This window comes from Anabrus simplex, chromosome 6 (assembly GCF_040414725.1).
Source record: "Anabrus simplex isolate iqAnaSimp1 chromosome 6, ASM4041472v1, whole genome shotgun sequence".
Lineage (NCBI taxonomy): Eukaryota > Metazoa > Arthropoda > Insecta > Orthoptera > Tettigoniidae > Anabrus > Anabrus simplex.
This window is the reverse complement of record NC_090270.1, coordinates 252,821,680-252,845,157: the sequence shown is the minus strand read 5'-3', so window position 1 is coordinate 252,845,157 and position 23,478 is coordinate 252,821,680. Positions and strand designations below refer to the sequence as shown.

Sequence of the window (23,478 nt, the reverse complement as noted above, 5' to 3'; positions counted from 1 at the left end):
AAAGATCAGGATCCTGAATACTCTAGTCAAAATGTTACATAGAGAAACATATGTTATAAAAATGAGGAAACTTATTGCGAGTTTCTAAATGACAATTTACACAATTAAAACATGTTTTAAATATGTACAAGAAAAAAGATTAATGTTGTAATCTTACACTGAAATCTTTAGAATATTTTTTTAAAATAGCCAAAATTCCTTATTTATATGAACAATTTTGTAACATGTAACATACCTGTTTACGTCGCTACAACTATCGAGCTTAGCCAGTTGAATGTAAATGCTGGGCAAAAAGGGATGCACGTTACAATGAAGTCCCATGACCCCATCGTGTGAAACAGTACAATCGGTACATGGGGGAGAGTTGACTTGCTGGACAGAGTAGAACTCTAACAAACAAACTGCCAATACGAGTGATCCACCATTTCATAGATTTTGCCCTGGCAGCGGCATGGATAGAATACAGACAAGATGCGCTACGTACTCGTTTTACGAGGAAATAAATTCCAACTTACTTCGATTTCAAACTCGGCGTTGCAGAAAAGTTCCTTTACTTTAACAAGGACAACGCAAGGGATGAAGAAGAGGACAAAGACAGTAATGATAATGCCAGTGATTGTGCAAGACATAAATGTCAACAGGTTTGAAAATGCTCTGCCTATGCCGGAAATGTTGAGAGACAAACAGAAGAACCGGTCCAGATGTAGACTTCCTGGCTGCAATGCCTTAAGATGGGCTCATTGTACACAGTGCGACGTTTTCTTGCGTTTATCCGCGGGTAGGAATAGCTTTCTCACTTTCCACAAGAGACAGAACAGTACAGATCAATGGATTTTTCCAGATAATTTGATACCAACTCTTAGCATTCTCAGTAATTTCAAACTTTTTTTTGTAAGCACGTGTTCAATCAGGACTGGAATTTCTTTTTAATTCTGAAATTCTGAATTTTATTAAGAATAAAAAACTACTAAATGTTTATGTAGCTATTTACAGACATGCAAACATTCAAAAGTGAAAAATCAGGAGAAATTTCGCAGCGATTCGCGACGTATGACACATCACTGACGGCACAACATGTACAAATTCGTTATAATTCAATACATTAACAATTCTATTTGCCCATATATTTTTTTTTTTTTCATCATTTACATGTGAATACTAAATACTGGACATACCTGAACTGTAGGAACATGTGACTTCTCGTCTTTCAACATGGTGATCACGTTGTTCAACACACCAGTAGCTGACTTAGCCCTCTTCAGAAACTCGGAACTAAATTTTTGCTCAAAGCACTTGCCTTGCTGAACTGATTTCAAGGTTAAAAGTTTCTCCATAGTTTGTTCAGACAGCAAGGTTCTGAACTGTGTTTTTGTCTTTGTGACTCTGCTAAAAATCCTTTCACACTCTGCATTGCTATGTGGAATTGATAAAATAGCAAGCATCACCTTAGAGAGTCTGTCATGTTTAAGTACACCATCAGCTGATTTCATCTGAAATACCAATGCCCATTGAACATCAATTCTTACTTTTGCCAGGTCTGTTTCTTCGGGCTGAAAGTTACAGAACTGGGAGTGCAGAATATCACTTTCTTTATCCAAATGTTCCATTTCACTGGTCAAAATGTTCGGACACTTGTTAATGAAAAATCTAAGGCTAGAAAATGATGCCTTACTTATAGCAGAAATATTTGCAAATTCTGCATTAATTGAAACTTTATCTTTGAATGGAAATTTGTGTACCATGTATTCACACGATGAAGAAAAACATTCCAACAGACTTAAAGAATATGCATTTTTCCTCAGACTTCAACGTGTCCACCAAAACAAACGCAGAGTTCCGTATCATCAGATCACAACCATCCTTTCGATTTGCTGGAGTATGATAATCTACATCAAGGTGAGAGGAGGATCTTTTAATAACGTCTGGTTTCACAAACCTTGCCATCACATTCTTCAATAGTTCCTCCAAAACTGACCTCAATAAGTGGATGTGCGGCATACTTGACTGAAGAGCTACGTTTGGATTCTCAAAGATATCCATAAAACTTGAGAGAAAAAGGCAAAAAGGTTTATGTAAATTTGATGAAAGGAACATGAAAAGTCGTTCTTCATGTGACAATGCATGGCTCTTAGTGTCATAAGTACTTTCATTTTTTTCAGTGAAACTGATGACTGGGTTTACCTTTTAACTGAGGAGTGAGGTGAAATGTTATGACAATCCTTATCGTTTTCAGGCACAAAAGACACATCTGCACTTAAACTGTGCTTAGGAATTTTGTAAGTCTTCAAAGTTCCCATCTGAGAATCCTTACTTACAATTTCCTTCCTGAATAATGTAACCAAACAGTCCCACTGAAGCAAAATCCTATCTAAACACCTTCTTAGTGATAACCATCAAGTAGGCAGATGCTTCAGAATTTTCCTGATCTCTGTGTTGTGTAAAGTCTGAAATTCTCTGAACTTTTCTTTCCTCTTTGCACTCCTTTCCAGATAATAAAATATATCAATTATACTTTCATCTACATTTAAGGGCAAGCACGCCGCACCCTTCTCGGCAGCAAGATTAATTAGGTGACAAGAGCAGCCTACGATGATATGTTACTATTTTCCTGCTTCAAACATCCTGCCACACCGTTCTTTAATCCTACCATTACAGGAGCATTATCAGCACCAAGAGCTAGGCAGTTTTTTTAATGGAATGCAGAATTCCCGAAAAGTTGAGAGCAAAAGGTTCGCAATATTAGCTCCAGTAACATCTCCTTCTAAATTAGACACAGAGAGTAGACACCTCTGAATTTCATTGAATTCAGGCTTAAACGTTATAACAATGGGATATATCTTCAAGTCACTTTTATTGTTACCATCAGTAAAACAGAAAATGCATCCACCTGCAAATGTGATATAATTTTCGCCCTTTCTTCCATGCTCATTTCTGTAATGATAGACGCTGTTTTCGTTCTAGCACACCCATATCGTTTAACGATTTCCGAATCAGGAAACATTTTTTGAAACAAAGGTCCCGCGTGATCGGCGTAATAAAGTAAATAACGCCTCGGCATTCGTCACAGGATTTACATCTTGGTTTTTACAAGAAAAGTTCAGTTTCTTTCTACATACTGGACACACTCTTTTTTTCGTTTGTATATGCTTGAGTATATCACATTTCCCGCCATGTGCAACTGAAAAATCACCCCTACATAAAGTACAGAATGTGAACATTGGTCCCTTTCTGGATTCACTCAAACATGGAAACGCTTCCCTACAAGCATTTTTAAACACTGCATCATATTCTTTTTTGACATTTTGGCCAAAACAAATATTAAGGCACAACACAAGCACTTCTGCAGGTCTTGCCTCAGGTAGAACGACTATGGTGTGCTATTTAAAGATAAAAACTTCATTGTTCCGTATTGAAATTATTGATGTTAAAAATTAAATGATTGAAAAGGAGGTTCAACCTATTCAATACTTAAAAGAAAGAAATGCAGTAATCACATTCCTATTTAAATGGGACCGGTTTCGACCTTAGTCCAGGTCATCATCAGCCGTAAAAACATGTACAATGTTTATGAATATAGGGAGGTCAGTTTCACACTTTGATAGGCACAAAGACACGACACCACATTCTGTCATACACAAAGTCACAACACTATCAACTAATATACGAAGATCAAAAATAACTTGAAGTCGCAGACGAATAGATTTGTAGTAGAAAGCCGCCAGCTCTTGGTGATCAGCGCGGCACATTCAAGGTCCTGCGCTGCGGTCGGACGCCAAAGTAGAGTGGAGAATGTTTTGAAGGTCTAGAATTTGTAAGGGTTGCGGGAAGTTAAGTACGTATATAAATATACGACGCAAATCAGTATAATTGAATGAGTACTTGTACTCGTGCTAAGTTCTTGGAAAACAGTTGACTTGAAAAAACAATTGTAGAGAGAAGAAAAAATGTAGTAAAAAGCGCACTATCGGAAAACAAATGAAAACTTCTATGCACAGTGCGCTATTTTTTAAATGAAAAATTTTTAGGTTATGATTGAAGTAGTCGAAGTTGGCGCAAGACAAGAGTTAAAATTTGAAAGAGGAGAACCGAAATGAAGGTCGTGTTTTTTTTTAAAAGTTAAATAGAGAAGTAAAAATAAATTAAACGAGGAAGATTGATAGTGAAATAAGAGAAAGAATAAAAGAAATTGAAGTTAGATGGTAATGAGGTGTGCTACTTGTGAGGTTAAGTTACTCCAAAGAAAATGTTACTTGCTCGACTCGCTTGCAAAGAGAACGACTGTATTATAGACCAAAGAGCAGCACATGACTAGCCACCGCGCCCCGTAATGCTATCTGGTATCATTATTACAACTACTATCGACCAGCCATACTCTGCCATATATAGATAGAACGAGGAAACCCGCGGGAGTTTAAAATAATACGAAAATTACGGACATTGCTCTGAAAATCGGGAGATCGGACCCGGCGATAGGGAGATCGGGAGGAACGATGAAAAATCCCGGCTCCATGGCTAAATGGTTAGTGTGCTGGCCTTTGGTCACAGGTTTGATTCCTGGCAGGGTTGGGAATTTTAATCCCTATTGGTTAATTTCGCTGGCACGGAAGCTGGGTGTACGCGTCATCTTCATTTCATCCTCATGACGATCCACAGGTCGCCTACGGGGCATCAAATCAAAAAGACCTGCATCTGGCGAGCCGAACGTGTCCTCAGACACACCCGGCACTAAAAGCCATACACAATTTCATTTCAAAAAAATGAAATATTCTAATGAAAATTGATACATCATCCACGTTAGGATAATTTGTCTCCGAAGCGTCCGGATGTATCACTGGTGATACCCACCCTCCTGACTGTTAAGGGATGAAATTATTTTTTGTCAAATTTATAGTCCTATTGAACATCCATCAAGACAAAAAAAAAAGTGAAATTTGATCATTTTTGTCTGTCAGATGTAGCTCAGGATGCTAGACGTTAATAACTTTGAATTAGTAATGGAAAAAATATTTAAGTTTAAGGCAAACGTTGTTGTTTGTGGGGATTTTAACACAGAGATGACAAATTCAGATAGACAATTCTAGAAATTTTCTGAACCAAATATGTTTCAGATATGTTTTCACGATACATATACAGTCAGGTTAGGTGACGCCGTTTGAAGAAGAAAAAGGCGATGTTTGCCACAAAAGCCTCTGGAGTGATACGTATTTCTACGAATCCAAGATGACTATTTTTTCTCAGAATCACATGTGAAAAATTAAGGGTTGTCTTGCATTCACGGCCCTGTAACCATGCTGCTTCTTTTCACCCATGCACGCACACAAAAAACTTGTTGACAATAAATGACCGCCTCTTTATTATACATCACTAGCTGCTACAATCTGTTGTAAATTGCCTGTGTGTAACGCCGCTGGATCTCAGTAAATAGTGAAGAGAGAATGATGTTCTATTAGCCTCCACAAAAATGTTTCTCAAATCTGCGGCATCAAAACACATCAGCCTTCAACCACAGCTACTCAGTGGCAGAGTTAATGGAGACGAGAATTATAGGCACTAAAAACAGTTAAAATAGTCAGGCATATAGGCTCTTAAATTAGCCAAAATAGGCATGCAAATAGGCACTAACGTGTAAAATAGGCAACAAAATAGGCATGAAAAAATACTTATAATTCAATAACACTCAATTACTACAAAATGTATTTACAACAAGCAACGTTTCAATGTTTTCGGGTAACAATCTTGTTCTCCTGTCGGGCAGAATGTGTTGTACTGAGAGAAATCTCTTAACATCACAGGAAGTGATTGGACAAAACCAAGTTGTTGCTGGTTCAATACCTTCAGGCATTTTGATTTTTTGAAAAATGTCAACGCCAAATGTAGTTATAAGAGCTTAAGTGAAACTCTGCATTGACTCACATTAGCGCTCGTAGTGGTGCTTAAGTGAAACATTGCATTGACTCGCATTAGCGCTCGTAGTGGTAGAAAAAGGCAAAGTGCTAATCTAACCCCTATGCACCCGTAAGCGGATTGGTACGCGCTCGAGCGCCTGGGCCAGGACTCCACAAGCGGACTGGTACGCCGGGATGCAAGGTCGTATATTGGAGACATTTGTGACATCTGTTGGCATTTTCCGGAAACATTTCTAATTGAAATCTGTTCTTGGTGTCTCAAAGTGTCACCAGAGTGCTCTGGTATGCAACTTTGGCAAAGAGAATTGATTAAAATATCGATCGAGAAATCTGTATTCTGTTGTTGACAAGATGGCTGACTGAGAAGTTATTAGTGATCCTGTGCATGAATGAAAATGAAATATATCACCAGAGATCTTTCGCGTAGTAATATCGTACGACATGGAATGCCGAATGAACTTTCTCCCGCCCCTCAAGATCAGATTGCGACTGCCGGATTTGAGCCTACGATCTTGGTACCTGGATGTGAACACTTTACCACTGATCCTCAGACTTAATAAAAATAATAATAATAATAATACACCGAGAGAGACATACGGCTGTAAGTTCGTATTTGGGATATAGGTTCGAAAATCTTCATTCACTTACTCATGATTTGTTTCCCATTAATTCCTTATTTCAAAATCAGGAAAATGTTAAGCTCATGTCGTATTGGTTTCCTATTATTTCCTTATTTCAAATCGGCAAATGTTAGGTTCGTGCCGTATAATTAAGGCCATAACACACACTAAAGAACTTCCAAGGCGAGATAAGGTAATGAAAATTTTAAGATTTCAAAGGGATTTTTATGTGTTATATTTCTGTAAAGTTCTGTTTTTGGTGCCATGAGCAATAGTGTGGAATTTCTCAATAATATACAACAGGTCCCGTGATAATACGCGCAGTCAATCACCCACTATACTGTTTTAACCGAAAGCTTGCAAAACCCAGGTTGCATACTAGAAAGTTGGCGGATTCCTAGCAATGTCAGAGCAAAGGGCGGGTGGATGCATATGGGTTAATCGACCGGCTAACGATGATTAAGAAAAGGACGTAATTTTTAGGAATAAATAAAGAATATATCATCATACTTTATTATATTTTATTGACCTAAAATTCGTAGCTCATATCCCTAGTATGTTTTCAACATTGAGTTGCTTGCCTGAAGCACCTTAAGACAATCATGGCAAATACACCACCATCGCCAGTTAACACCACTGAGCAATATTCCAATGTTAGCGATGCTCGGCGCTGACATGGAATAAACCGCAAAAGTCTCAATTATGACTATTTTTGTTATAACCAGTAGGGTAAAACTCTTTAAGACATACAGATCGAAAATTGTATTCTCTACAACTTTTATTGTGTAGTATTTATCGATAGCACCACTAATAACATCAATATTTGAGAATTACATTTTAGGCCTTTCCCTAAACTACGTTTCACCCATCGTCAAGTAAGTTTATGAGCGTGAACTCCTAGACCTTTCCTATACCATCGTCGCCATAAGACCTATCTGTGTCGCTGCGACGTAAAGCTGCTAGCAAAAAAATAAAATTCCCACCTCAGCCATTCTCGAAATGCTTTTCTGTGGTTTCCCACTTCTCCTCAGGGAAATGCCGAGATGGTTTCTAACTTAAAGACGTGGTCACTTCCTTCCCTCTTATTTGGCTGTCCCTTCCAATCTTCCCATGCCTTCACAAGGCCCCTGTTCAGCATAGAAGGTGAAGCTGTCTGGGAAAGGTACTAGTCCTCCTCCCCGGTTTCATTCCAGACCCAAAGTCTCACGCTCCAGGACACTGCCCTTGACATGGGAGAGGTGGGATCCTTCGCTAAGTCCGAGGAGAAAACCCACCCTGGAGGGTAAACAGATTAAGAAAGAAAGAAAGAAAGACAGACAGCAATAAAATATTTCTCTATTTTCGCGGGAATTGAATCAGAGTTCAAATTACCGATTTTTAATTTGCATCCACTCTGTGACAAGAGATCATCGGTGTCCTAACTCCTCATTCAGTAATAAAATGATTATCTACATTTTAGTAATATAAATTGACAGTTCGCGACTAATATAGCACTGGAACAAAATTAACTTTCCACAATACGTAAATTAATAGGCCTATAAATGCTACAATGAAATGCGATTGTAGTTCAGTTTAAAAAAAAAAAAACTTACCAAGCTTGGCAGAAGTCTACTTTTCCATCCGTAGTGAAACTGGGATCCCCTGTGATCCACCGCTTTAGCCAGTAGGACTTCCGACGATTTTTCTTTACAATTACATTTTTTACGTCACGCCGACACAGATAGGTCTTATGGGGACGATGGGATGGGAAAGGCGTAGGAGTGGGAAGGAAGCGACCGTGGCCTTAATTAAGGTACAGCCCCAGCATTTGCCTGGTGTGAAAATGGGAAACCACAGAAAACCGTCTTCACGGCTGCCGACAGTGGGGCTCGAACCCACTATCTCCCGGATGGAAGCTCACAGCGGGGTTCTCGCATATGTCTTAGAATGTTGGAGGGGTTGAAGGCTTCGAGGTCAAATTGTTCCTTGTTTCTCCTGACGGAAATTTCCCAAGAACTATTTCTGGTGACTTCAAAGAATTTCCATTTTTGTTCGTGGGGTAAACAGATCTTGAGAAATGAGAAGATAATACTGTCGAGCACGAGTTACAATATAATGCACTGGAAGAAAACCGACTTCTTTAAAATAGATTAATAAGGCATCAAATAGGCATCGAATAGGCAATTATACTCCAAATAGGCACAAACCCCTGACATAGGCATTTATAGGCACAATTAAACCGACTTAATCTAGCTTAAAGGAACCTGAAGCTGATTTATATCTCAAAAGCCTACGTTTCTGAGCACAGGAATAAAATAGGCAAATAGGCAAATTCCCGTCTCTAGTTATAACGCATCTACCTGGCGCTTAGTAAAATTTTCATAGACATAGTCATATTGTAGAGATACGTGGAACAGGTATTGCCGGCAAATTATCAACGGGTTCTCATCAGTATTATGATGTCAATATTAAGTTAATGGTTATTATACACTCTGAAATGTAGAATGATTGTGCAGTCGCAAGAAAATACGGCATAGGCCTAACTAAAGCCAATATTTAGCCTTAGCGTCAAGACAAAGATAGTTAAAAAAATGCGTGCTGTACAAAAAATTCATTCAGTGGTCCTCATCAAGGATGCTTTAAAGAGTCGAAGATGAAATTGTGAGGTATATGCACGAAAAATGCAAGGGCAGAATGGTCATACCGTGGCACAATAAACTTGTCCACTGACCTTCAATGTTCGCAATTAGGCCTATTCATCGCTAGCCACTGAAGTTGGCCAAACCCGACAAGGGAGATGTGCATGTAGCGGTAGCCGGTTATGTATAACAGTTTGATAGCAGAATATTTTTCTCATGGATCGTCATAGAGACGCATGGGATAGGTACTGCCGTCAAATTTTCAATGGGTTCTCTTCGGTATTATGATTCTAATTAAGTTAATGGTCATTAAACCCGCTGAAATGAAGAATAATTGTTCAGCCGCAAACAAAAAAGCGACATAACGACGGCCAATGTTCGGCGCCTAAATAATGGTCTAAAAAGGCGTACTGTACAACAAAGGCAATTCGTATGACTTTACAAAGCACTGTTTGAGCCTGATTTAAATTATTTTGAGAGAAAAACTGGGGTTCGTCTTGAATTCGGAGAAATGAGGCACTATAATTTTTTCGGAATTGTATTAAACACACACTTTAATATAGTATCATATTTCAAAAAATAACAAACAAATAAGCCGTAGTGCGGATAAAACAGCAGAAACGCAAGTTCTGAACAAACTCCTTGACGTTTTATACCGATTGGAATGTGTATGGGGTTTTCCCATCTTTATTAACAAATCGGATATAACGACAATCTGCTATTGGGAGTAGATTTTTTGTTGTTACGAATTCTCACTATAATGGACTTCCACTGTATTATATTTACTCTAATCTGAAAATAAAGGGTTCATGGTGTGGGTTACTGTGGTCACGTTGTAGCTTGTGAACCACAGGCAAAGCCATGCGTCTTGGTAGGTGTGCTAGGTACCAACTGAGCCCAACCTAGCACATGGGGGCGAAACGCTGGCACCAGCAATGAGTTAGCTGGAAAATTTATGATGTCCAATAACGGACCATTTTTATAAATTTATTCATTCGGGACAAATATTTCAAATTCCCTATCTGAATCAACATCTATATCATCTCAATTGACAGGCAAGAGATTACTTAGAAAGAATTTGGCGAACAAAATGGAATTTGATGGGGAGCTATCAATATTAATGGGGCTTATGGAAGAGAAAGTAGAACTGGCCGAGTCAGCACAGGGGATGCATCTGGATGTACTAGGACTTAGTGATATTTGGGTACGGGGAGATAACGAGGAAGAGCTAGGAGATTATAAAGTGTACTTGATCGATGTTAAAAAGGGAAGGGCAGAGTGACGGGTGGGCTGTTCATCAGAAATACTATTGCACACAACATAGTTTCCGTTAAGCACATAAATGAGCAAATGATGTGGGCAGATTTGTATGCTGGAAGAATTAGGACGAGAATTGTCTCAGTGTATTCACCATGCGAGGGTGCAGATGAGGGATTTCAATGTGAGAGTTGGAAATAGAACAGAAGGATATGAAAGAGTTATTGATAAATGTGAGGATGATATAGAAGCTAATAGAAATGGGAAGCATTTGCTGGACTTCTGTAATAGCATGGATTTAGCAGTTACAAACACATTCTTCAAGCATAAGACTATTCACCGCTACACATGGGAGGGTAGGGGGACCAGATCCATAATGGACTATCATTACAGAGTTAAAATTCAGGAAATCTGTTAGGAATGTACGAGTTTTCGGGCAATTTTCTGACGATACATGGTTTTGGTACCAGGAACCAGGAAGGGGAACAACTTCCCGATTTTTCTGTGAGAAATGGCTTTAAAATAAATAACACCTGGTTTCAAAAACGATTATTATCTCATAAAATAACAAGGTACAGTTGGGATGGACAATCCAAATCCTTAATAGATTACATAATATCTGACGAAAAAGCTGGTCACACTATTTGTGATGTTAAGGCACCACGTGAAAGCTTAGCTAGTAACCACAGACTACTTGCTACTTGCAATCATCAAAAATGTAAAAAACCACACACCAAGGACAATAAAAAATTAAAATCTGGGAACTGAAAAAAGTAGAAAACAAAATTATGTATACATAAAAGGTGGCCTCCAAACTTCCTGCAAACAGAACACAAGGAGGAAATACAGAGTGGAACAGATTCAAAGAATGTCTTGTTGGAACTGCTGTAGAAATATGTGGCAAAACTAGTAGTAAAGTAAAGGAAAGAAAAACAGCCTGGCGGAATGATGAAGTAAAGAGTGCAGTTCAGAAGAAAAATGGAGCAAGAAAGGCTTGAGATAAAAAATTCAGAAAGATGAAAAAGATATTAAAAATGAGTGAATTACAACAGACATACAGAGATTGTAGACTGAGAGTGAAACAAATAGTAGCAAAAGAAAAACGACAACCTTGGATTGATTTTACAAATAAACTGGAAGAAGATAGTAACGCAAATTCCAAACTTCTGTACAGTTTATTAGAAAAACCAAGAGTAATTATGAGCAAATAACAGCTTTAGAGAAACCAGATGGAAGCATCACTAGGGAAGACACAGAAATAAGAGAAATTATGAAATTGTACTTTGACAATTTATAGTATGGTCCTAATGCATAGATGCAGTCAAGCTGCAGAGATAACATATCTGAAGAAACGCCACCAACTTGGAGTGAAGAAGAATCAGCCCTTACAAGTATGCGCAATGAACGAGCTAATGGCTTTGATGAACTAAGTGCAGACATGATTAAAGCTGCTGGCCCACAAGCAATTCAATGGCTATACAGGGTAATAACGGCAATATGGAAGGATAAAATAATACCAAATGACCGGAAATGGGAGTTATAGTTCCCCTGTTCAAGAAAAGAACTCGAAAAAAGCACAGCAACTATAGAGGGATTAACCTTACTGTCCCAAGGTTTAAAAATATTTGAGAAGATTCTTGAGAAAAGATTAAGGAAAATAATCAAACCCCAACGGCAAGAAGAACAATATGGATTTAGGAAAGAAAGATCAACAATAGAAATCATATCTACACTGAAAATGGTATTAGAAAAGCACTGGGAGAAAGATCGTAACTTGACATTTTGTTTTTAGATATCAAAAAAGCATTTGATAGTGACCCTAGAACTACAGTAGAACCTCGATAATTCGAAATCAGTTAATTCAAAATCCCGCCTAATTTGAAGAAGCTCTCATTCCCGGAAACATGAGATACAGTTTTGCATGTTATTTAGATTGTTTAATTCGAAATACGAATAATTCGTAATTCGAAGTACAATGTCGGCCCCATTACCGAAATTCAGACTTTTAACTCGAAGCTGCCTTCACATTTTAAAACAATAGTATGTTACAGAGCAATTTCAACTCAAAATTTATCCGCGCCATAATAGAACGCGTGTTCCGGAACGTGGAGGGGTAGCTTTCCGCACTTGCACTCACTTCGGTGGGCCTACAGTGCGCTTCATGACTGCCAAGTTGAATTAAATCGGAATTCTTTTGTATTCAACCTTTTAAGGAACGTCGTAATATCACGCAACAGGCAGTGTGCGGAAAAACAGAATCCGCGAACACCGGCGATGCCAACAGTTGACGAAAAAACGTGGCTCATATAACAGATTCATAGGCACCGAATAATATTGTCATTGCCGATGAAACTGCATTGCTTTATTTTAATGCGAGCCCAAACGGTCTTATGGTTTTAACGGAGAAAGTGCCAGCTGGAGAATCGTACAAGCGGGGGGGATAGGGGGTCATTGTATAATAGTTCCTTGCAATGCACATAGAAGCGAGAAACTTTATCCCCTCGTCATAGGAAAGCTCCATAAGCCACAATGTTTTCAGGGCGTCGGACACTTTCCATGCCAGTGCAAAGCATCTAAAAATGCAAACAGTACAGGAATCCAAAAAGTAATGCATTTGCACAGGGGAACCAGAATAACTGATCTTCGTCTTTGAATTGTGTTGACTTTTTTTCTTTCGTTGCGTGAGGTTATGTTAGTCAGTGATTTATCCAATTGCATTATTTGAACACTGTAAATGCACCTTGTTGGATACATTGCGGAAATAGTTTTTTCAATGGCATTAGAAAGGTTTAAACTGTGAATCGAGGTGATTGCTTGGATTAATGAGTCTTAGAATACTTTGTGACGCAACAAGTGTTTACATTTCTGAAGTATGAGAGAAGTGCCATGGCGGAAAATCGTACAAGGATAGAGTCATAGGAAAGTGTGATTTTAAGGGCATCGGTTACATTCTGTGTAAATACAAGGCATCTAAAATGCATACAGTACAGTAATCCAATGAATAAAGCACTTGCCCATGGGAGCCAGCATATACTTCTCCTCGTCTTTGAATCGTGCTTTTTTTTTTTTTTTTCTTTCGTTGCGTGAGGTTATATTTGCCAGCTAGATATCCAAGTGCATTATTCGAATACTGTAAATGCACCTTCTTGGATACATTTTGGAAATAGTTGGGTTTTTCTTTTTTTTTCATGGCATTTGAAAGGTATAAACTGTGAATCAAGGTTAACTGCATGCAGTAACGGGCCTTAGAATATTTTGTAACGCGACAAGGGTTGGTGCTTCTGAATTACAAATTGGCGATTAATTCGAAATCACGTAATTCGAAGTCCGATTTTTTAGTCCCAACGACTTCGAATTAACGAGGTTTTACTGTATATGGGAGTGTCATAAAAATAAGAATGCATACCTGCCAACTTTTGGAAATCAAAAATAGGAAGATTTTTTAATTCTTGGATTTCATCACAAATATTGCGCCAAGGTCTAAGTGAAAAATGGACAGGATAAAAAGGCATGCATACCTACAGTAACAATGTGATTTGATCATGAAATCTAAAATCTTAAATTTAAAAAACATTAAAATGGTTACAAGAAAATGTACCTAATCACTCTCATTTATGACACATACATACAAATAATAATACAGCCGAACTTCGATACATCAAAACTCCATTACTTGACTTTTCAGTATCTCAAACTAACTTAGATTTCTGGTCATTTGTCCTATTCTTCACGTGTATTTATCTCCCCATTCTCAAAATTCGGTTATACGAATTTCTCGATTTCTCGAAGCAAACATTTCCTCCCTTGAAGAAAAAAATACTCCGTAACTCGAATTTTGTGCAACTTTAACTGTGCAATACAGCATTTGCGGTTTCTGAGGAACAGTTAACAAGTAAAGAAAGGGTTCCAGTCAAGCTGGAAACCAATATGACTGAAACCGAAAAACTCTAACTTCTAGTGATAGGCAAATCCTCGCCATAACTCGGGTGTCAATTACCGGTCACGTTCGGAAGCAAGCCCAGAAGTCGCGGATGGCAAGCTCCATTTACGAAACTCGGTTGCGTGGTATTGGCGAAAGGTTTCAACGTGAAGTGAGGAAACGTTAACCACAACAGACAGAAGAGATTATAGGATTTTTTTCCAAAAGTGTTAACGGAGCTATGTTTCTTATTTCACTACTGTATGTACCATATCCTATCTTCTAAAAAATTACTATAATAAGGGTTATAATTAAAGTGATGCCATAAAATAGTTTCTTTGTATATTTTTAAGTACCGGTACCGTTAAACATAATGTATTCAGTAAAAGTCCGTAGATACATATGATTCAATTATGTGCTATACATGCTCAAAAACGGTATTCTCTATATCTCAAAATTTCGATAACTCGAAATAAAATTTATCCCCCGATGTGATTTGCATAATAGTTTCCTTTATTAGACTGTAAAATGAACGGAAATTTAATTTTGTAGGTATCTCTGAACACTTGGAGATAACGTTTGTTATGTCTTTTGGCCATAACGTGAAGAGAAAATACCAGAAACTGTCACTGACACAACTCCCTGAGATACATTCAACTCATGAAAATTATGAAGTAAGAATAAAAGAAATGCAGTGAAATACACGAAACTAGCAAATACAAAACAGATAGGTGTGTCTCATACATTATTAACACTGACATGGGGAAAAGCACAGAACCAGTAGAAAAAACACGTGCCATACAATTCCAACGAAATTACACACAGAAACGATGTTAATAGTGCCCGAACCACACAATAAGAAACTCATTCTTTCGTCCCGACTAACCGAGTCATTAGTGCTTCCTAGCCTCTCTTGCTTGTAGGACGATTGCCATCCTGAATCCCCAGCCATAAAGTACACATGCTGTTTGAGCAAGCAGGAAACATGATACACGAAGGCGAACCATCAAATAAAAACGCTTGAAAATGAGGTTGGGTAAATTACACAAGCACGTAAGAATTTATCCTTTATCCTAGGGTAAGAGTATTGATTGTAGTGGAGGTTATATTGGTCAAAAATAGGAAGAATTGAAAATAAATCGGAAAATGAGTTAAAAAACTGAAAGTTTCCGGGTATATCGGAACGGTTGGCAGGTATGAGAATGTATCTATGGAACTCATTCAGAGAATAAAAATGCTCTATGATGACTGCTACAGCTGTGTTCAAGTAGGAAATTTATATTCAGATTGGTTCCAGACATCTAGGAGTGCAACAAGGCAGTGCCCTTTCACCATTACTATTCATCACCATCATGGATGAAATCATAAAAGAAGTGAAGCAGAACACCAACATGGAACTTAAAAGCATTTGCTTTTGCAGGTGATATAGTTATCTGGGGAAATAGCAAGATGGAAGTTTAGGAAAGGCTGAACGTCTGGAATATAATTTATTAAGGTGCGCTCGAAAGAGCATTACTTAACCTAGTAAAAACATTTACAAATGTTTTTATCTTTTCTATATTCACTAATTGATTTCACCCACGTCTGAAATGATCATGTGAAAATATATGAACTGAAAGCAAGTACTACAAAAACTGCTGCAATGTCTGTTGATAAACAGAGAAGCAAATATAATGCTGGAGGGTGTACAATTGGAAACAGTAAACCAGTATCAGTACCTTGGATGCATAATATCAAGTGACAACAGAATACAGCTTGAATTAAATAACCGTATTCAGAAATCCAGTCAATTCTATCAGCAAGTTCGATATCTGCTCTGGAATAAACAAGTGCCACTAAGATCAAAACAAACTCTGTTTCAAACAATTTGTCCCTATATTGACTTACGGGTTGGAAACAAGCACAACTATCAAAAATGATGACAGCAGACTTCAGAAATGAAGTTTCTAAGAAGCATGCATCAAAAGACTAGGAAGGACAAAGTAAGAAATGAGAAGATTAGAGAACAAGCTCGAATAAATCAGTCCCTGAAGGAGACCATAACTAGGACACGTTTGCGATTGTTTGGTCACGTCAAACATATGACAGAAAGAAGAATTGAAAAACAATGGTTGAATACTGAGATTACTGGAAAGAGACTTGTTGGAAGACCTAGGAAGAGATCGCTGGACCAAGTAAAGAAAGATATCACATCCAAAGGAATCAACTTGGCATGAAGTCTCGAAGGAGCAGTGGTACACGAAGACTAAAATGGAGCATGCTGGCAAACCACAACTGCGATACTGGAGTGGAATCTTGATGATGATGATGATTATGATAGACCACTATCTAATCTGTAGTGAATTATGTACCTCTAGGCCTAGGATAGACAAAGTGAAATCTTCTGCAAACGAATAAGGACAGAAAATCTCCAGGATGAGGAAATCAGACAGAAGTACATGGATATGATTGGTGAGAAGTTCCGAACAGTAGACAGTAAGCACGTTCAGGATATACTGTAGAAAGAGAATGGGTTGCATACAGGGATGCTGTGGTAGAAACAGCAAGGAAATGCCTAGGAACAACTGCATGTAAAGATGGAGAAAAGCAAACATCTTGGTGGAAAGATGAAATGAGAGCAGCTTGTAATCGTAAAAAGAAGGCTTATCAGAAATGGCTCCAAACAAGAGCTGGTGCAGACAGGGAATTATACATGGATGAAACAAACAGAGCAAAACAAATAGTTGTTGAATCCAGAAAGAAGCCATGGGAAGATTTTGGTAATAACCTGGAAAGGCTAGGTCAAGCAGAAAGGAAACCTTTCTGAACAGTAATAAAGAATCTCAGGAAGGGAGGGGGGAAAAGGAAATTAACAGTGTTTTGTGTAATTGAGGTGAACTCATAATCGATCCCAGAGAATCACTGGATAGACGGAGGGAATATTTTGAAAATCTTCTCAACGTAAACGGAAATCTTCACGGTGGTGTCGCGAACAACGGAGCTCATGGGGAGAGGGAAAATGATGTTGGTGAAATTACGCTTGAGGAAGTGGAAAGGATGGTAAATTAACTCCACTGTCATAAAGCAGCAGGAATAGATGAAATTAGACCTGAATTGGTGAAGTATATTGGAAAGGAGGTATGAAATGGCTTCATAGAATAATAAGATTAGCATGGAGTGTTGGTAAGTTACCTTCAGATTGGACAAAAGCAGTAATTGCACCTATCTATAAGCAACGGAACAGGAAGGATTACAACTACTATTGAGGTATCTCATTGATTAATATAGCAAGCAAAGAGAGGGTGGGAGGGAGCTGGAGATTAAAACCAGTGTGGTTTCAGACCACAAAGGGGCTGACAGGATCAGATTTTCAGTATGCGCCAGATGATCAAAAAATGGTAAGAGAAGAATAGACAGTTGTGTTTATGTTTCATAAAGAATAGACAGTTGTGTTTATGTTTCATAGATCTAGAGAAAGCATAACCCTTTCAGACCGAGTACGCACAATTGTGCGGGTTCGTATTTTAGTTATCCCTGACCGTATTTGATGTTTTTTCGGCGCTACACCGGACTGCAGTGATTGTGCAGGACACGTGGCATGTATTTCAATTGATTTTAGTATGCGCTTGACCGCCAGGGCGAAGGAAGAAGAGTTTAAAAAGCACAGTTGATCGGCGAGATGGCAGGAAGCAGTAGTGCCGAAAGTAAGTATTTATTTACTGCGTTTATATTAATCTAGAAGCTTTACTGAATACCGGAATATATTCAATGAAGTGTGTACATTGGTTAGTGAACGTAAATTTTGAAGCTACACCATCGTACGTGATACGAGGTTTTGAATTTTGATACGCACAATTGTGTGGGTCCTGTTTTTAGGATGTTAGTTTTTATTTTGCAAAATAAACTATTAATGTGTATATTGAGCGGCATTTTAGTCAGTTCTTGACGTACAAACAAAAATTCACACCTCCAGTTTTCTTTCAGGTCTGAAAGGGATATGACAGGGTACTGAGGGAAAAGATGTTCACAATACTGGGGGACTATGGGATCAAGTGTAAATTATTAAAATCAAAGGAATTTATGTTGACAATTGGGCTACGGTGAGAATTGATGGTAGAATGAGTGCTTGGTTCAGGGTACTTACAGGGGTTAGACAGGGCTAATGTTCGTAATTTACATGGATCATCTGCTGAAAGGTATAAAGTGGCAGGGAGATTTTCAGTTAGGCAGAAATGTAGTATGCAGTCTGGCCTATGCTGGCGACTTGGTCTTAATGGCAGATTGTGCTAAAAGCCTGGAGTCTAATATCTTGCATCTTGAAAATAAGTGCAATGAGTATGGTATGAAAATTAGCCTTTCGAAGACCAAATTGATGTCATTAGGTAAGAAATTCAACAGAATAAACAATTTGTTCCCAGTTGAATGAGGTACGAATTAAAATAATGTGCTTTCAGAGAAAATTTTTATGGCACTGAAAAGAGGAACAACCAATTAGTAATATCGTGCTATATCATAGTGCCTATAAGCTTGGATGTAGTTTCTAATTTACTATTCAAACAACGCATTTTGATGGAAATACTTTTTCCATTACTGTACCAACAATCATCTCATCACAAAGCCTTTTTCATCGCCAGTGTGTACTATTATCAACCATTGAATTTAACAGAAACAAATTATCAGAATCAGAAATCGTGCACTCACCTTCCACTGTGACTCAGGTGATCCTACGATGGTCACTTTCCTCTCTGTCTGTTGGTCTTGTGGTTTATCCTGTTCAAGGGGTGCAATCTTGACTGATGCACCAGAAAACCTGATTATATTGCGAATGTGTGTGCCTTTGGTCCCAATTATAGCACCCACTGCATTGTTCGGTATGTACAAGTAAGTGGTTTCCTAGAACACACAAAAGACAATTCAGAAGTCAAAAGCAAACTATTATCATTATGATGATGATGATGATGATTATTATTATTATTATTACTGACAATGATCGTGAGAAAATCTTAGGCCTAACGAAAACAGAATGGAAATTTAGAAGAAATAAAGAAATATACCAGAATGTAGAAAATATATCTGAGTATGAAAAAAACTGCCATTCTTGGACATATCTATATAATGGCTGATGATAAATTGACAAAACAGATATGGGCGTACCTTAGGGAGAAAAGGGTCAACTATCTGGATACAGGAGGTCCAAATAAAATAAAAGAGGAAAATATAGAGAGAATTTTATTTTTAAGGAATGGAAAGATTACCAAGGAACAATGAAAGGGAAACCGGTCCAAAGTGGTCTGAGAGAAGAATAAAGCATTATGTGATGAAGGAATACTGGAAAGAACAGAAGAAACAATAAGGATGAATTAAGATTTATATTTGGTCCCTCGCAGGCCTCATCATTAACAGCAGCAGCAGCAGTAGTAATCTGATGCCACAAAAAAGTGCATTTACTACCCAGCAAAAATACAGGGTCTTTCAAAAAGAATATACTAGTACAAAGTATTATTTTGTCCAAACTATCATTCGCTATGCCTTGGCTATTGAAGAAACGAATACATAGTCTAGTTTATATTAATAGCCGCTAGATGTCAGTTGTCTTCTGTTTTGCTTGTGAAGGAATTGATGAGTGATCAGGTATTGAAGGACCATGTGATCGACAATTTTGCAGCCAAGAAAACTCAACGTTTGGAACTACTCTACAAGAAACTTTTAAGGTAAGATTTCCCGCCTACCCATTAATTAACTAATAGCTTCGCCACTGGAAAAGAGTTATCATCCAAACAAACTCTTCGCGGGTGGAAACATATATATATGGCAGACTTTTCTTACGCTCCATGCGGAAACATATATATATATGTTCTGTTCGAAAATCACAGGTTTATTAGCCGAGGAGGTACCCAAACATGCTCAGAGATTGCAGGAGCTGTTCTCAACTCTTCCGGTGAGGCAAATCCCTGCAGTATCCAGCCGAGTGTGTTCTCCTGTTTGTGGGAGTTACGTAATACACATGTTGCGCGACGCAGTTTTCTTGTGTACATACTTACACATTTTCGCAGTTTTCCAGGAAAATGGCATCACGAAAACGGATCAGTGATACAGACAGTGTCAATACTGGATGATATGGTCGAGGAAGTTTCCGATTTTAGTGAATGTGAATCTGGGGATGAAAATTCTTTCTCCAGCTCAAATGAGTGCAACGACACAAGCTGACACAGATGGCGACAGAACGGACGACTGGACAGACATAATAGCGACCCTGGGCCAACAAATATTATTCCCGTTCGTAATATCGATCAAGGGTCAATATTACCATCATACTTTGATAATGATACGCACCCTGTAAAATATTTTCATCTATTTTTGATTGACGAAATATTTGATCATATTCTCAGTGAAACTAAATTACATGGGGACAAAAAGAAAATGCAGGCAACACAGACCACAGAAAAAAGCAGAAGGAGAACTTAGCATCACCCAACATTGCGTGACAAAGGCATTTATTGGAGTTTTGAGGATCACCTTGACACTTGCAAATTCAGGATATTATTTGTGTACAGCGTAGGTTCAACTGCTATGACTATTTTCTGACAGATTTTTTCACGGACAAAGACAAAAAATTAAACCTAAAATATCATTGAAAGTAGTTTTTTGTACATATATTTCGTAATAGTGGACTACAGTGTACTTCAAGTTAACCGCTGTCACATCATAAAGTGGAGTTTGACTTGTGCCGTTTTTCCAACGAAAAATTATTTTACGATATTTATTTGGCCTTCAAACCGCTTCAAATTTGGATTTCAACTCCTAAACACGGTATGTGGTATATTTAGGCATATTTTCCCAAAATTTTGCATGCATTTTTTTTTTCTCGGCCGCCTATGGCCATAAATGACCGCCGCCCGTGAAGGGCTAAAGTAAATCACAGCAATGACATCTATTACAATAAAGCACCTCAAGACACGTCACCTGAATGTAATTTTAACTGGAAGAACTGCACTTAACCATTGCCCTCCATAAGAAGAGACCACAAAGTTTTAACACCTCTCATTAATTTTTAAGATTAGGTTTTAATACTTTTTTTATTGTATGTAATATGTAATGTATTGATCAATTTTAAGGTTAAGCGGCTGAAGATGACCTCATTGTTAGCTTGAAACTCGTACCACAAGGTCTTGATGTCCATATAATTACATCAATAATAAAAGTGTATGCCTATGAAGAAGTACATGGTCTCTCCAACAGAGGAAGCAACCGACGCATTGACATTATTGCTTTTAAGCCATCCTGTTCTGAAGGTTTCATCATCGATCCAACCATTACATTTGAGCCCAACAAAAACGAGCCAGAAGAGATCGATGCAGAAAAAAGAATTTATGAAGACACGGTGGACTTCTATAAGCGAAAGTATAAGCTCTCATCCATCACTGTGATTGGTTTGATGTTAGGTGCTCGAGGAACCATACCTACATTTTTTGTCAACTTCTGCAATACCTTTGGGCTGAATAGAGATTTCAGCTATCACATCGCGATTACCACACTCAAGAAGTCCATCATGATCTTCAAGAACCATGCTTGAGGACCTCAAATGTTTGACATGCATGACTCTATTGCCCATACTTAACATCATACGATCATATTATCTATTGTATCCATATCCATTATTGTTGTTAAGGTATTCTGTTTTTGGGCAACCTGCAGCTGTTGCAGGAGGATTGTATAATAAATAATAATGGATCATCTTTTTAATTGTAATTTCTCATCAATACAGACCACCACGAAAATTATTTCTTACCACGTTTAAATATGCAGCCGACAAGGTTGACTTTACGAATCCAGCATTGGACATAACTACTTATTCAAAGTCTTTGGAGAGTAGTCAAGACATTTTGTCATGTACCGTGCAAAGTCCGTAACTATTGCCACTACAAGGTCCACACATTTTGCTCATTTGATTAATTTTATCAATTTACAAAAAAATACTGTTCCTGGATATCAACAAATAAAAAGTGTACCTTATTTAGGCTGATAATGACTCACATGGGGTCGAAACTAGTCCCCTAAAACACTGTAAAGTATATATAGGCATTACAATTATTGTATAGTATTGAGTAGGTGCATTAAAACTTTTGTCAATTACATTATAGATAACCACTTTGTCATAAACTCAACGACAGGGTTATAATTAACTGCTAAAGAACAGCTGGAAGATTTTGGAGCTGTAATGACCTCGCGTATGCACTGTAGAAATGCACCGAGTTTTATTTTTAAGTTAAATTAAATAGTACACTTTAGAATGAAGAACAGATTTTGACCATATGAACAGAATGTCATGCTCATCATTTTACTAACATGCACAGTATACGAATATTTCAAAAAATTATGTTTCTAGTACTTCATTGTCGTTTACAATTGAAACTAAAATATGTAATATGAAATCTTTGTCATCTCTATATAAACGTGCATGCTATAAACTTTTATTTTACAATTTGTTTTACGTCACACCGAAACAGGTCTTACGTTGACGATGGGATAGGAAAGGTCTAGGAGTGGGAAGAAAGCGGCCAAGGTATAACCACAGCATTTCTTTGGTGTAAAAATGGGAATCCACGGAAAGCATCTTCAGGGCTGCCGGCAGTGGGGTTCAAATCCACTATCTCCCGGATGCAAACTCTCAGCTATGCGCCCCTAACCGCATGTTCAACTTGCCCGGTCATGCTATAAACAGCCTTTTACTGCAAATATGAGGAAACATCCGGATTCCTGTTGAGAGTCATTCATTTTGTCACACTGTGAGTAGCCAACGTAACAATAGCAGGCATGTAGCAATGTTCTGATATCTTAATTGATCATCCCACCAAGTTTCATTGCAATTGCTGCCACCTATACATCACGTTCCATTTAAAACTGGAACAAAAATTTACTGTGTATAAATACCAGTACGAAAATATTTCACAGCAGTACGGCTATAACCATTAAGTTCCGGATGTCTTAGCTGACCATGTTAGTAAGTTTCATTGCAATTGATCTGGTCCAACTCGAACAACTTCCTTGTTAGTTCATAATCATTCATGAATATGGATAGCATTTTGTGTTATTTCTAAGTTTTGAAGGTACGCAAGTTAGACAGTGTATGCAGCAGAATCTACAAATTATGCAAAGGTATGGTAAATAAACTCTTCATA

General features: G+C 37.9%; 1 protein-coding gene across 4 annotated transcripts in view; it reads right to left on the bottom strand.

The window, feature by feature from the left end:
• The window catches only part of Imp (IGF-II mRNA-binding protein), a 424,845-nt gene that overhangs the window by 27,844 nt on the left and 373,523 nt on the right, over positions 1–23,478 (bottom strand). For all 4 annotated transcript variants that reach the window (XM_067150361.2, XM_067150362.2, XM_067150363.2 and 1 more), the window contains one exon: positions 19,001–19,192. In XM_067150361.2, coding sequence (XP_067006462.1) covers positions 19,001–19,192 — 192 coding nt within the window. The remainder of the gene's footprint in view (positions 1–19,000; positions 19,193–23,478) is intronic.